The sequence below is a fragment of the Myotis brandtii genome, unplaced genomic scaffold (genome assembly GCF_000412655.1).
Source record: "Myotis brandtii unplaced genomic scaffold, ASM41265v1 scaffold142, whole genome shotgun sequence".
Classification (NCBI taxonomy): domain Eukaryota; kingdom Metazoa; phylum Chordata; class Mammalia; order Chiroptera; family Vespertilionidae; genus Myotis; species Myotis brandtii.
In genome coordinates, this window is record NW_005355081.1 from 335396 (window position 1) to 350299 (window position 14904).

General features: G+C 41.4%; 1 protein-coding gene across 1 annotated transcript; it reads left to right on the top strand.

Moving 5' to 3' along the window:
* Positions 1–1856: 1856 nt before the first annotated feature.
* On the top strand, positions 1857–5588 carry LOC106725187 (spermatogenesis-associated protein 31D1-like). Its single transcript, XM_014535289.1, has one exon. The coding sequence runs from the start codon at positions 1857–1859 to the stop codon at positions 5586–5588; it is 3732 nt and encodes a 1243-aa protein (XP_014390775.1).
* The last annotated feature ends 9316 nt before the right edge of the window (positions 5589–14904 follow it).

Below are 14904 nucleotides of genomic sequence, written 5' to 3' on the forward strand. Positions count from 1 at the left end.
CTTGAAGGTGGACCGGACCCCACTCTCAGAAGCCCCTTGTGACTCCACAATGCTCTGTGATGCAGGCCTGGCTATAAAGGCAAGAGTCTGAGCTCTCAGAGCTCAGTTACTTCAAGCAGCATTGTGATTTGGAAAATGGGACTCAGCCTACTTCTGAAAAGCCTACAAGAGTTTTATCTGAGCTTCTGCCCAGAATGTTTATATAGTGAACTCAACATAATTTCCATCTTGCTGTTGAGCTTGTCCCTCCTTTTCATTTTCTTCGTGGGAATTCCATCAATCACAACCTTCTGGAAAAAAGAACATACACAGAAGGTAAGGAAAGCTGAGCAAACCCCAACAGAGTTCTTTATTGTTATTTCGATTCCCACATTTCTAAATGAGATTGGTTGAGACAGAGAGACACTGAACATGGGACATCTGAGGAGAGAACAGAACAACACTCTTCTAGGGGAAGAGACCAGGCAGGGCTAGGGTTTCAGGAAGGACTCAGGTTTCCATATGAAGCTCATGGGCCATCTGGGTGTGGTGGCAGGTTTCTGGCTCCAAACACATTGATTCCCTAGTTCTGGATGCAGCTATGTAGAGATTTTGGAGTCTGTAGAACATCAGAGTTAACCAGCACTTCATCCTGAGTCATGCTGCCCTGGCAGGCATCCTGTGGCCAAGCCTTTGTGTTGGGCTAATCAGTGCTGAGCCTCTGAGAGCCTCTGAGCACCATGACAGGTTACTGGGTCCTATCGGAGGGAACAGAGAAGCAACTGTAGGCCTCAGATTATATGCCCTCTTTGAGCAGAGGACCTCTGAGAAAACCGAGTGTGGACCTCAACGACAAAATCCTTCTTGGAGTTTTTCAAAGAAAGAAAAATTTAAAACTTTAAACATTGGTAAGAGGAGCACAAGTTCTATTAATTAAAATGAGTTTGGTTGGTCAGAGAGACATTATTTTTACATTAAAAATGGTTGAGTTTCCTAGGGAGAGGAGGAGGGAGAGAAATGAGTCCCTACCTACCATTCATTCCTTTTTTTTTCTCAGCATCAAGGCAGAACCAAGAGGAGAAGGAAAGGTAGGACAGAGGAAGGTAAGGTTCTGCCTATTCCACCTGAGCTCCCCAAGGGTGACCCTTTCTATCTCCTTTCCATGAGGTAATAGGTCCATGATCTCTATGTCACTTGGTAGATACAGCCCCTGTCATGAAACAGAGCCTTCAGAGGAGATGCTCATGGAAATACAGAACCTGAGCTATTTCTCAGATTCCCTGCTCTGCTGTCCCTGAGTAAGAAGCAGTGAGGAACCTGGGCCATGGGTGTTGCACAGTACATGTTGAGAGAGTTCTGTCTCCTGACTTTGAGAAAGCAGTCTGGCTTCAGGATGATCAGAATCTTCTTTGTTGTGACCACTGGCCCCTCTACTTCACAGAGTTGATTTGAGCATCAAGTTAGATAATGTGTATAAAACTACTTTATCAATTAAGCAATGCACACATAGGAACCTTAGTAATATATCATTGCCCTTTTGACTTCACTTAATAATTCTTGGGGCTTTCAGAGTCTAATATCCCAATGGTCTCCCAAAAAAGGGCCCCCTGTGTAGTGCCTAAGTGTCTACCTTCATTACATGTAACTCTCTCTCCTGGTTTCCCAGATTCGAGAAATTACCACAGCAAAGTGGAGGAGGAAAGGGAGCTGATTTCTTTCCTGAAAAGGTGAATAGTCTTCTCCCCTTTTTCCTGAGCTCTCTTGTGCCTGACCTTTGCTATTCTAGGGATTCAGTGGAGCCTTCCCTAGTGATGGGAGGGGTTGCCATAGGAACGGAAATGTGAGTGAATGCCTTGGGATGAGTGCATTGTGAAGTCATGGATGTGGACCAATGTGTCAGGGCAGCAGGCTTCAGGTGGCCCCGCCCTGATCAGGCCAGTAGGTCCTCCTTTAATTGTTGTGGTCCTGACCACATCATTTTACCTCCTGTTTCCTGCAGCCCCTTGGGACGGAATCATGATTCCACTCACTTTCGCCAACTTTTATGTCCAGACCCTTCCTGTGACATATGTAATAATGCAACTACTGAAATCAATCGGCTTTTCTCAAAGGCTCTGGAAGGTTCTACTCCATCTGTGTCCCCTGTGGTTTCCACAGCTCCTGTGACAGCACTTGTGACAGAGCCTTCATTCAGTCAGTCATCTGCTTTCCCAGGAGTCCCTCCAGGAGAACTCGTACCATCTCTGACTGAGCCTTCCCCATCACCATCCTCTGTTCTCCCCTCTAACTCAATGACCACCTTGAGTAATTTTCTGTCACACTCACCATCGTGTCAAACTCTGCCTACAGAGCCTTCCTCTCACTCAGAATCCGAATTTTCAGGACACCATCCCCCACCCCAAACCAAACACTTGTTGTCTTCAACCTTGACACAATATGATTTCCATCAAAAGTTTCCTGACATCCATTCTACAAAGATCTCTTCTGTGGGAGACTCTGCAGCCAAACTTATAGATCCTAGACAACTCTTCTTTCTCAGCCCTGATGAGCATGACTCAGTAGAGCAGTACTCATATCCTAAGACCTGGGAGGACAATTTAAAGCAAGAAGTTATCCAGTTTTTCTGGGGTCTTCCATCTCTACACAGCGAGTCCTTGCTCTCTGCTGTTCATGTCCCGGGTGACTATACAATCTTCAATAGCATCTCAAATGCCTTTACAGGCCAAGAATCCCCAAGACTTCCTTATATCCTACCTCCATCCTTGCCTAAGGTCCAACCTCAACTCCTGCCTCAAACTATGCCCCTATGCCATTACTTACCTCTCACTCAGCTCCAACCCCCTGTCCACCGTCAATCCCCACTCCCAGTCCTACCATCTGGTCTCATACACCAGACTAAGGTCTGTGGAGTGTATTGCCTTACACCCCAGAATGAATCAGAATGTCTCACCTCATCTGATATTGAACAACTGGAATGGAATGTGTTAAAGAAGAAACAGGAAGGCTTGTGGGGTTTACCCTCTCTGGTTCAAAGTTCTTGGGAAGCCTGCTGTCCTTCAGCTCCCACCTCTCCTTACTGCGGGCCCTCTAAGGCCAATATTTCCATCTCCATCGATCATTTCGAGTTTCCTCTCAGCGTTGAGTTTAGAGAGAAATTTGAGCATCATCTTAGAAAGAGGCTCATCCAACATCGGTGGGGCCTTCCCCGCAGGATCCATGACTCTCTGTCACTCATGAAGCCTAGGTGTGATTGCTCAGGTTTACCTCAGCCAAAGTGCTGCTATGGTCTCTCATGGATCTCTATGTATAAGGCCCAGGATAGTGAAATTCTCAATAGAGTGACCCCGTCAGCAAGCTTCTATAAGAAGGGCTCAGAAGTGTTTCAGCTGTCTGAGGATGAGAAAGACAGCTTAGATAGCTTTCCAAAAGGCTCGGTGAGTGACTCTGACAGTGCTTCAGATAAGGATGTGGGGCATGACTTTGATATGAAGAGAGTGATAAGGCAGAATGTAACTCAGAAACAACTGGCTAATTTCCTGACAGTACACCTGAGCAAAAAAATTGGGGAAATCAGTGAGGGTCACCTCCCTGGGACTGTGCAGAATTCACAGCACTCTATGCAGCAGACATTTCCTATAGAATCCAACAGGGAAATTAAACAGAGAAGTCTGTCACCATCAGTGGGTGGGGACTACTGCCCGAACACATCCCAGGAGCCTGCCTTCCTTCAGGCGGGTGCACGGGAGATGCTGGAAGACCACGATACCAACTTGCCTATGAAGGCATTGGGAGGCCTATCTGCCAAAGTCCTTGAATCCACAGAGGACTTCAAATCGAAAGGTCCTATCTCCCATGGCTTGATTAATCCTCACTCTTCCTCCTCAACCAAAGTGATTTCTGAGGTGAGCACCAAATCTGGGGCCTTCACGCCTCTGGGAAAAAGTTCTGAATCACTTCACAGTGACCAAGTGGGAACAGAAAATTCAGCCCCTGGCCTGAATCTTTCCCGCCCTGCCACCTCACCTGTGGGCAAGGAGGGACGGGGGATTCAATGGGGACATTCAGAGGAAATTCAGACGATTTTGGAAGCCAAACCACCTCCTCTGCCTGTCACCAACACCATCCGCGGCAAAACAAGTCAGAGATGTTCTCTCACAGGCAACATTCAACCTTCAAAGCTGCCTGCAAGGCAAACAAATAGAGAACCTGTAGCAAAGACTAAGAGTGTGAATTCTAATCATGGAACTGAAATGCAACAGGCCACAAATAGGGATGAAGCAAAACCTGCTTCCATGCCCACCGTGCCCGGGGAGATAGTCAGGGCTGAGGAGCTTGATGCTTGTCAGTCTGTAACAACAAGCAAGCCAGGAATCTCCCAACAGATAAAGAGAGACACCACTGTGACCACTGAAAATCCACCATCTAAAATATCAGATCCAGCTCCTAACTTATCAGAACTTAGAAAGCAACTAATTGCTGAGATGAACTTGAAGTTGGAGAGCAGGAAGCATAGCCAGGCCCAAGGCCAACCCCTGGACATGTCCAGTGACTCGGACAGCTTGACTAACAAAGCCCCCCTGACTCCTGCTAAGTGTGTGTCCAGTGTGGACACGGAGGTTCACCAGGTGCTGCATGTCCATTCGGAGGACAGCGGAGTCAGTATGGAGAAGCAGCAGAAACCTTGGCTTCCAAGGCAGGCATTAAGGTCCTGCCAGGATCAGAATTCCCCACCAGCTGTAAAGAAAGATATCCTGTGCCCTCCCCCAGAGCCTACAGGCCCCAAATATGAGGAGTTTGGTGCAGGAGATGCACGAATGAGAATTTCCCAACCTGGAGGGAAGAGATTTCCTTCTCAGGACACCGCCTTAGAGGACGTGCTTGGGAGCAAGTCTTTCCACAGCCTAACACAGACGGCTCCTCCTGATAGCCTTTTGCTAAATAAAATGAAGAGCCTTTTTCAAAGGCTTCGTCCTTCAATCAAATGTAAAATGCAAGAAACCACCCAGGAAATGGGAAGGCACATGTCATCTGCACAGAGTAGAGGCCCACTTAAAAGCAGAGCTGTCTTTTCTGGAGCCGCGCAAGTCCACAGAGTCATGTCAGACATGGGGAAGGTCCCAGAAGAGAAAGGAGGGCGCCGGCCTGCAGTAGTTACCACCTGCCCCCAAGAGCCCCTTCCCTCCGCAGTGCAGTCGGGGAAGCCTGTGCAGAAGGGAGCAGTGCAGGCCCAGGCAGAGCCAGTGCAGAGGCGTCCTTTCCACCACAGGGCTCCCCCCTGTGATGTGACAAATAAGAAGTCTGACTTCCAAGCAGCTATCTCTGATCACCAGAGATCTACAAGTATTAGACATACTGGGAACAAGGACAGATCCCCCTCAAAAGATATGGCAATAAAGGGCCATCGAGTATGTCAGAAGCACCCCCAATCTGTATCCCTCAGGGGGACTGTGCCCCATCCAAGCCCCACCTCCAAGCCTCAAGCTGCCAAGGGGCCTCCTGCTGTTCTCACCACTGCTGGAGGCACTGCGTTCAGAGAGCAGCCTCCAAGATTCAGACATACAATGCTTCTCTATAATTTCCAGGGGGAAACATTTCCCACCCCAAAATAATTCCTTCCTTGTGGGGAATACTGACTTGCCTAATAAATGTTTCTGGAATAATGGTGATGTCTTCTCCGTGTCCTGAGTTGGGGGCAAGGGTTTCTCAGGGCTTGTGCTTAAGGAAAGAAAGGAGTAAGGTCAGCTCCTACTGACTGCTTCCTTTGGCTTCCAAAAGTGCCCATTCCCTGGAGCTCTTGTTGAGAACTAGATACCATGTGCCCTCCCCCTAAGCCCACTTCCTCCCTGATGAGGTTTGAGGAGATGGGCTCTGTCTCCTTCCTCATAGCTTAGCCTTAAGGAACATGGATAGCAGCCCACACCTTCCCCTTCAGGGAATGCTGTATGTCCTTGAAGGCAGCAGGGAAGACAGGCCTTCCACATCTGAAGATCAAGGACGGGTATATTTTTCAGAAAGTGTTAGTGAAGAAGAGACAGTGGCTTAATCATTATTTAGAAGTCAGTGATCAGAGGATCCCACAGGTGGGTGAACCCTGAATAGGAGTGTTTGGGGGGTATTGTTTTTCCCCTGACAAATAGTGTTTGGGGGGATATTGCTGCAGTGGATCTTGGGCTGGTTTGGATATGGTCTCGGAACAGCACAGACACCATTTATGTGGGTCACAGTAATGTTTTGGGGAAGCATACTTTAACCTTGACACTGAAGTATGCCTTCTGGAAAGTCAGCTTGTGGAAGTGGTTTCCATCTCTGAGCTCTGGGTATTTCTTCAGGCTGAGGGATTTTTTTTTTCTAATGAAAAGCATCACTCAGTTTATCAGTGACAAAAATGCTATTCAGGCAGCTACCTACTTCCCAGTCCAAATAAAGGTGAAAGTAAGGAAAAGATGCCTTAGAGTGAGAAAGTAAGAACAAATGAAGAGAGGAAAGAATAACCTTGTTGGTGGAACGAAGGTTTATGCCTCATCAGCCCCACATTGGAAACTCTCTTGGTCCCAGCTTCCTCAAAGTGACCTAAGCTCCACCTGCTGAGGCTGGTCAGAGCACTGCACAGCACACTGATGCCTCGCACCAAAAAGGCACAGGGCTGTTCCTTGAGTACTGCAGCAATGTTTGCAGGGATGTCATCAGGCATGGCATCCCTGTGTTTGGGAAAGGTGATCTCGGTGCCTTCTTTTCATCCATGCTCGATGGAAATATATAGGATTTTGCTCTTAGTGTGTTACAGTTCACTATCAGGATGGAGATGCCACCTTTGATATGGTTTTGGTGGAGCTATAATGAATCTCCCCAGAACACCTACAGCTCATGAACCAGAGGTGAGTTCTAGACTATGCACAAGTGTTACAGTTATTTGAGGGCTTAAAATAGACTTCCATGGAATGCTTTTTTTGGGGGGGTGTGTGCAAATCTACACATATCCACTCTTATTATAGTAGTCTGGAGGGAAAGCAAACCCACTTGTACAGACTGAAACACAAAAATGGAATGAGCAACCTCATGAGCACTTCAGGTAGCTCTTCAACTAAGCCTTGTGAATCCTGAGTGTAAGGAGAAAAAACAATACAATGACAATCAACCAAGAGCCAGTGTCCACCAAAGCCCTCTCTAACTACCACACTAGAGACTTTTTGCTCAGAGTTAAGTCATTGGCCTTACAATATCTGAAGCTAAGTATCACACAAAAATGCAGATATTTATGTATGTCCTAGTAGGGACAAAAAGGTGGAATGGAGCCCAAGGCAGGGAACTTGAAGAGGTGGACAGGCAGTGGAGGGCTCTAACATCTATATGGACAAGCAGCCAATAACCCAGCCTTACAATTCCTATGTCACCTCATCTTAGGGTCTTTTACATCTACCCCAGTGCAGTTACTAACACAGAGCCTATTACCAGGAACATCTCTGCCATCAGGAATAATATTGCCTGGCCTTTGACCCTTTGGCCTCATCCCCTATCCTTACAGCATAGATGCCCATTGTTAATTTTTCAAATCCATGTCCTTCATTTTTCCACTCACTCCCTGTCATTCCATGAAGCTCTTGGCTCCCTCCCTTTAAAGGTTTTGGCAATCAGTTCTGATCTGCCTAAGGTAGACTAGATGGCCTATCTAGTGACTAACATTAAAAAGCTCCACTACAATGGGCCCCTTCTAGGTCCCTTTAATCCTTCTTGCCCGGCGAAATTTCAACTCTGTGTTTTTCCAGAAATGATTCCCTATAACTAACTGATTACTACTAGAGTAAATCTCACAATTGATTCTAATAGTACCCCAGAACTGCCTGAAATTCATTCATTCATTCTACAAATAATGATCCTGTGCTTACTAACATGTGAACAAAACAAATGGCTCTTAGTTCCCTGTTTCCTTAGTCTCTTCTCTCTACAAATCCTCTCAAATCTATTTCTAATCTCAATTTTCTCAAATGGAGGCCATTCCCACTTGCTCAATGGATGTGCTAGAACCCATGAGATGGAAACTTTTTAACAAACACTTAAAAGAAAACACACTTTCATATTCATCCTTTCTCTTTTCCTTCATATTTTCTATGGAAAGATGTTTCCTTCCCAACCTCAAAGGAATGACACTCCTTGAAATCACCTTATTGTGAGAGAGCTAAATTCCCATCTTGATGGACTGATGCCCCCTTGCCAGGTGTCGTTTTGCCCCCTCCCTCTCCTATGAGGTACCCAATGTCTTTTATTTTTCAAAGCTTGTTAACACAGAAATGCTTACACATGCATAAGAGCAGATAGAACATTATATCTTTCCATGTACCCTCACCCAACTTTCACAATTATCATTTGGTACATGTAATACATCCCATTTTTACAATAAAGTGAAAAAGCCCATTGAAACATCTTGTCATCTATATCTCAGACATATGCTGTGTGCCCATGTCCAAGCTCTCCCTTTTTTTGATATTTATCACGTGTGGGATACACTTAAGCACCACAGATGTAAACAGCATGGAGCTTTAAAGGTTTTGGCAATCAGTTCTGATCTGCCTTTTAGTCAACACTGAGAAGTCATTTGAGAGAATTCTTCTCTCAACTCCATACAATAAGTAATCTTACAGAGTAAACTAGTGCACAATACTGCTGTTCCTTAATCACACAATAACTATACTAACATGCTAAATGTATAGAAGTAGAAACCTACAGAATTGGCATTGCTATATGTGTTTTCAAATATTTAGAAGAAAAATTTTCCTGTCACCCATAATAATGTCTTAAACACAGTAGATCAGACTCACTTGCTTATCTTTTTCTTCCCAAAATGCTATTAAAAGGGAAATATTAGGTGAAAAGATGTTCAACATCATTAATCATTAGAAATAGCTGAAATAAAAAAAACACTATGAAATAGCAACAGACTCAGAATGGCTAGAATCGAAAACTCAGATAAGTCCTAGCCATTTTGGCTCAGTGTATAGAGCCTTGACCTGCAGACTGAGGGGTCCCAGGTTTGATTCCGTCCAAGTGCACATGCCCAGAATGCAGGCTTAATCCCCAGTATGGGGTGTGCAGGAGGCATCTGATCAATGATTCTCTCTCATCATTGATGTTTCTATTTCTCCCTCTCCCTTCTTCTCTGAAATCAATAAAAATATATTAAAACAAAACAAAAAAAGTCAGATAAGTCTCGCTGAGAATTCAAAGAAAGCGGAACCCTCATACATAGCTTGTGGGGATGAAAAATGGTGCAGCCACTTAGAAAAATGGTCTGGCCCGTCCTCAAAATGTCAAAAAGAGAGTTCCCATAAGACCCAGCAATTCCACCTCTAAGTACACACTCATGAGAAGTGAAAACACATGTCCACACCAAACTTGTAAACAAATGCTCATAGCAGTAGCATCCAGTATTCATAATACTCAAAAGGTGGAAATAGCCCACATGTCCATCAACAACTTTATTTTACTTTCAGGCAGTTTACTTATATGAGACTATGTAGAACCTAGAATTCATTCTTTTTTATTTAATTATTTTTATTGATTTCAGAGAGGAATGGAGAGAGAGAGAGAAAATCATTGATTGGCTGCCTCCTGCACACCCACACTGGGGATTGAGTCCACAACCTGAGCATGTGCCCTGGCCAGGAATTGAATGATGACCTCCTGGTTCATAGGTCGAAGCTCAACCACTGCACCAGTCTAGTTGGGCTAGAAATCATTCACAACCTGAGCATGTGCCCTGGCCAGGAATAGAATGATGACCTCCTGGTTCATAGGTCGATGCTCAACCACTGCACCAGTCTAGTTGGGCTAGAAATCATTCTTGACACACCTAGTGATCCATGATCCATGTTCAATGATGCATGATTAAAGCTCAAGGCTTATGGGATGTTGTCATTCACAGACCACCTATAAGTTCTGCTCCTGGAATTATCAGAAATAAGATTTTAAGCATTTGGATCAGTCAGAAGATATTGTTAAGAGGCTGCAGGTAATAAAAAAAGGGGGGGGGGCTAGCTATGGTCTTAGTTACACCCTCAATCTCTGACTTAAGTTCATCAGTGTTTAATAGAGTCCTAATTATTAGCATGGATCAAGAATACATCTTTAAAATTTTACAGAATCTTTTTTTAAAGGGGGAGAGAATTACAGCAAGTTAATGAAAAATAAATAATTTTTATACTTCTATTTAAAGTTGCCTATGGACATCAAAGATGTTAAATAAGAGGGGAAAAATGTCCTTATTTTTACATTGTCTGTTTGCATATGGAAGCATTTTTAAATCTCTTTAACTTTATTGTATTTATTTAATTTATTGTAGAGAGAGAGAGGAAGGGAGAGAGTTGTTGTTCCACTTATTATACATCCATTGGTTGCTTCTTGTATGTGCTGTGACCTGAAACCTTGGTGTATTGGGAAGACCTAACCTACTAAGCTACTCTGCCAGGGCTTTCTGTCTGTTTTTTGTTTGTTTGCTTGTTTGTTTTTTAGGATTAATTGTTCCTTTTCAAATAGGGTACATTCATGTTTGCATCCTAGCATTTTCGGCTTAACATCAATGAGTACGTATTTAATATTATGTTACTTTGTCTTTATAAATACAAATAATTGTGCTATGTCAAATAGGATTGTAAGGAGGGTGACAGACTCCAGACAGACAGACATTCTATAATAACAACAGATAGAGAACGTGAGTATTTGGCTACATAGAGCAGCAGCTGAGACAGCATAGCCCCAGCAAGTGCAGTGTCTCCCAGGTTCGCCCAGGGCACCCCATGGAATGGTAACTGTGTAGGATGCTGGTTAGAATGGGGTCTCTGCCAGGCATGAGGTGCTCTCTCTGCAGCTCTTATGGGGGCTGTTTCTTGGCTCCCAACCCTTCCTGACTGGCGGGGAGACTGTGCAACACTCACTGCCTTTTCCCACATGGCCAGTGTCTCACACACATCCCTGACACCCACATGAGTGTTCAGCGTGGGACAAGCTGATGTTGAGGAATATATCTAAGGAAAGTCCTCCTGCAGGTCCAGGTCTGGGTGTCTGAGGATGACGCTGCAATGAGTGGGTATGCCACTGTATAACTAACAATTCTTTTATTTGCTATTCAGGCTATTTCCAAATTTTCCTTCGATAGGCAGTAGTATAAGAAACAACTTGTGCTAGAGCCTTCATCTGTATTTTGAAAACATCTTTAGTTTAAAATAGGGAGCAGGTTCTTGACTCTTAATTGATCACGGATAAACAACATTAATGAATCACTGGTTTGGGGCCAAAAAATCCTGAGATTGAGACTTGACATGATCTATTATCTCAGTGCTTTCACATCTGGTTTCACATTTTTAACTGACGGTAGTCAGGCGCTCTGACTACAGAGGGGCAGGTGATGCGGGTGAAGCCATGGGCTCAAGTATTTCTTAGTTGGAACAATTTTTCTAAGGTAAATTATTTTTCTTAGTCAGTGCTTGCTGATTATGACTCTGACTAAATACCTTATGTATCATCACATGATTGGATTAAATTTGGGGGTAAGACATTTTTCTTACACAGGTCTTAATAGAGAATACTTGATTTTATTAGGCTGGCTGAACCCTGGGAAATCTGTCCTGTACATTAGTGAAACTTGAATATTACTTAGCTAGCCATCCTTTGGATGACAGCTTATGATGTGCATAAATGTTCACATTTACCCAATTCTGCTCTAATACTGCATCATCCTTCCACATTTTCTAATACTGTTTCTGAAGTAGACTATTGTATTTTAAAATAAACTGTCTCCTCCCACTACAGTGTTTAAAATAAATTGCACTTAATAGGATTGCCAGTTATAAATATTTATTTTTTTCTTTATAAGATTACTTAAAACATAGAAATTAGTTACACTTTACTTTATGATATTTGTCTACTATTAGCCTTTACTGGAATTTATGTCTAGATAATGCCTCATGTCTGAACAACTCAGTCTGGGAAGACATCATCTCAGTTAATTGGCGTCCAATCTTATCTTCATCTCTTCATGGAATTTGAAATCTTTCTTCACACTTCAGATACAATTACCTTATATTTATGCATACATATACTATTACTGCTAAAAAAATATATCAAATAAGCTGTGTTTAGATAATTGAAACAAAATTTGAAATGAACACCCCTGTGATTATGTTTATAACTAATGTTCATATTTTTACTTTCTTTTATTTTCAGTTCTTAAAATAAATATACTTGTAATAAAATTATAAATTCGTAATTATGAGTTTGTACTCAATTTTCCCTTTTGTTATATGCTATTGGTTAGAAATTGATACTGATTGTATATTGAAGACTGTGGGTACCCATATTTATTTGTGGAATAATCTCATGCACTGGACATAAATATATTGTAGAAATAAAAAAGAAAATAAGAATAACTTGGAGTTGTATTGTTGTTAAATCCAAAGGTAATGTCATTTGAATCATATCTAATGGTTTCTTAGTACTTGATGCTATCACCCTGACTTCTGTAAACAAATACAAGTTAAAATTAATTAATTCTTAGTTCTGATTACAGATGATTCATTTTCTCCTGGCTTTGTGTTTAGTGACAAGAGTTGAACATATGCTAAATAATTCTGGGTGTCAAAAAAGTCAAAATTCTTATTTTCCACTTGTTCAATTATTTCTGCAACTAAATTCAATCCATCTGTTCTTCAGACTCAGAGATAAGCTACAGTGTTCATAATGGAGTTTAAATACATACCCTGGCAATAAAAGATTGTCCTGAGCAGACTTTAACAGGAAATTAATATAAATTTAATGATCACTTTTGTCTAATTACTATTGTGCTTTCAGAACCTGAGTTCATCTCAAGGGTAATGTTTTCCTCTCATTATCATATTTTATTCCTCAACTACCACCCTTTTAATCTCAGCATACCCAATTTTTATCATGCCATCTAAGGAAGTACACTTCATGTCACTTTTCTGCCTTAAGGAGAATATATATTATTATTAAAACACAACTGTTTTCACCTATTATTCCCTAGTACTTCATAAAGTTGTACATTACCACACACGGTTGACCAGCCTTATTCTGTAATTTGAAGTAGGAGACCAACTATGGAATGAAACGATAGGGGGAGAAATTCACTGTTGGCTAACATAGAATTTTCCACCCTCAGCCATTAGCTATGTAATATACTGGCTTTGAAAGCAATGGATGTAGAGAAGTGAGAGAAATCAGCTGGCTTTCATTCAGTGAGATGGAAGAGCCTGTCAGAGACACCAACAACCAATCAGCTGCCGACATTGATTGATGCGTTGCCTGCATTCAAATCTATCACAGTGACCAAGAATGTCTACCGTTTACCCAGCGGACAGATAAACTGGAGCTAATATATGGCTTCTTAGCAAATAGATCATTAATTCTGCTTAATATGTGGGGCTAAAGCTTAAATCTTCTTCTAAATAGCAACAGAGAGAGAGAGAGAGAGAGAGATAGAGAGAAAGATATGCTTGACTAGGCAATAATGATATATTTTACAAGTAACAAATTTGCTGTGTTAGGTTTTATTTCAGCTTGCACTTTGCAACTGCCACTTGCTATTAACTCTATTGAGGTATATAGTAACATATTAATTAAAATGGATGAAGATAAGAATTGATGGACTGAGGGAGGCAGAGGATTGCTTTTTCCTACATTCCATCCTGAAGTGAAAATTATTTCTCCATCTGATTTTATGTTTTTATTTTCTTTGTTATGAGATGATTTGTTTAATGTAGTTATTGAGTTAATTGCATTTTATTATTATTTGGTTTCTCATTAATTGCAGGGCATGCAACAGATTAGAATGTTAATGGCTTATGAATCCACTGTTTTTCACCAATCAGCATAAAAGAAAGGTGGTTTGAAGCATGTATTGTCAAGCAATAATTTGAGGTAACATTAAAAGACATACCATGGTCTTTATTGCAGTAAATTAGATCTGACTAACTAGGTCAGGAAGAAGAAGATTTACTTTCAAAAGTGACATCAGACAGTTTAGAGTATTTTGTCAATCCTCCATTACCCTTGAGACTTTTGGGGTATCAGAGTTAATAAAATAATTTAATCCAAAGATTATTTAGAAATCTCTACATAAAGAATATTTTTAGGTGGTAAAAAGAAAAGTCGAGTGAATTTATATTATGACAATCATAGTGCATTTTCTGAAGTTACTTTTGGTTACTCATCTGCAATTTAAAAAGGTATTATATAATTTATAATATTAAAATTTATGTATATTTTTATAAATAATTAAAGCAGCTTCTAATATATACTTTTCTATACTAAACACAGATAAACTAAACTTTGTGAAATACTTAAGTAACATATAAAATAGTGAGGAGTGCTATGTCTTTCATAAATGTATAAGAATGCAAATTGAAGTTTTTTAGGCAATGCTCATTTTACTCAATACTTAAATTTCTCTAATGATACACTCTTTACATTTTATCCAAGCTATAAAAAAATGGGTAAACTAAAGACCTTTGAGCATTCATGATATAAAAGCATACTGTTTATTACCTAAATAGTTATTATATATTCAAAATTATTCTGTGAAAATACATTGGGATGAGATACCTAATGTTAAGAAAAATAATTATCCACACCTTCCAATGGTGAATATCTGAGCTTTATTAAAAGCCAATAATGAAGAAACTTTTGTTCATTAAACCTGTCTTTATATTTTTATTATGCCATACCAAACTATGGAGCATTGATCATTATAATAATGAACATATGTGTTTGGATATTAATAAGCATCAGACTTTCCATTTAAAAAGATAAATGACAGAACTATGTGTGGGGGAGGGTGGAAACTTACCTGACCAATCTACTCTAATAAAAGAGAAACATGGTAATTGGCATACGACCGCTACCCTTCCCATTGGCTAATCA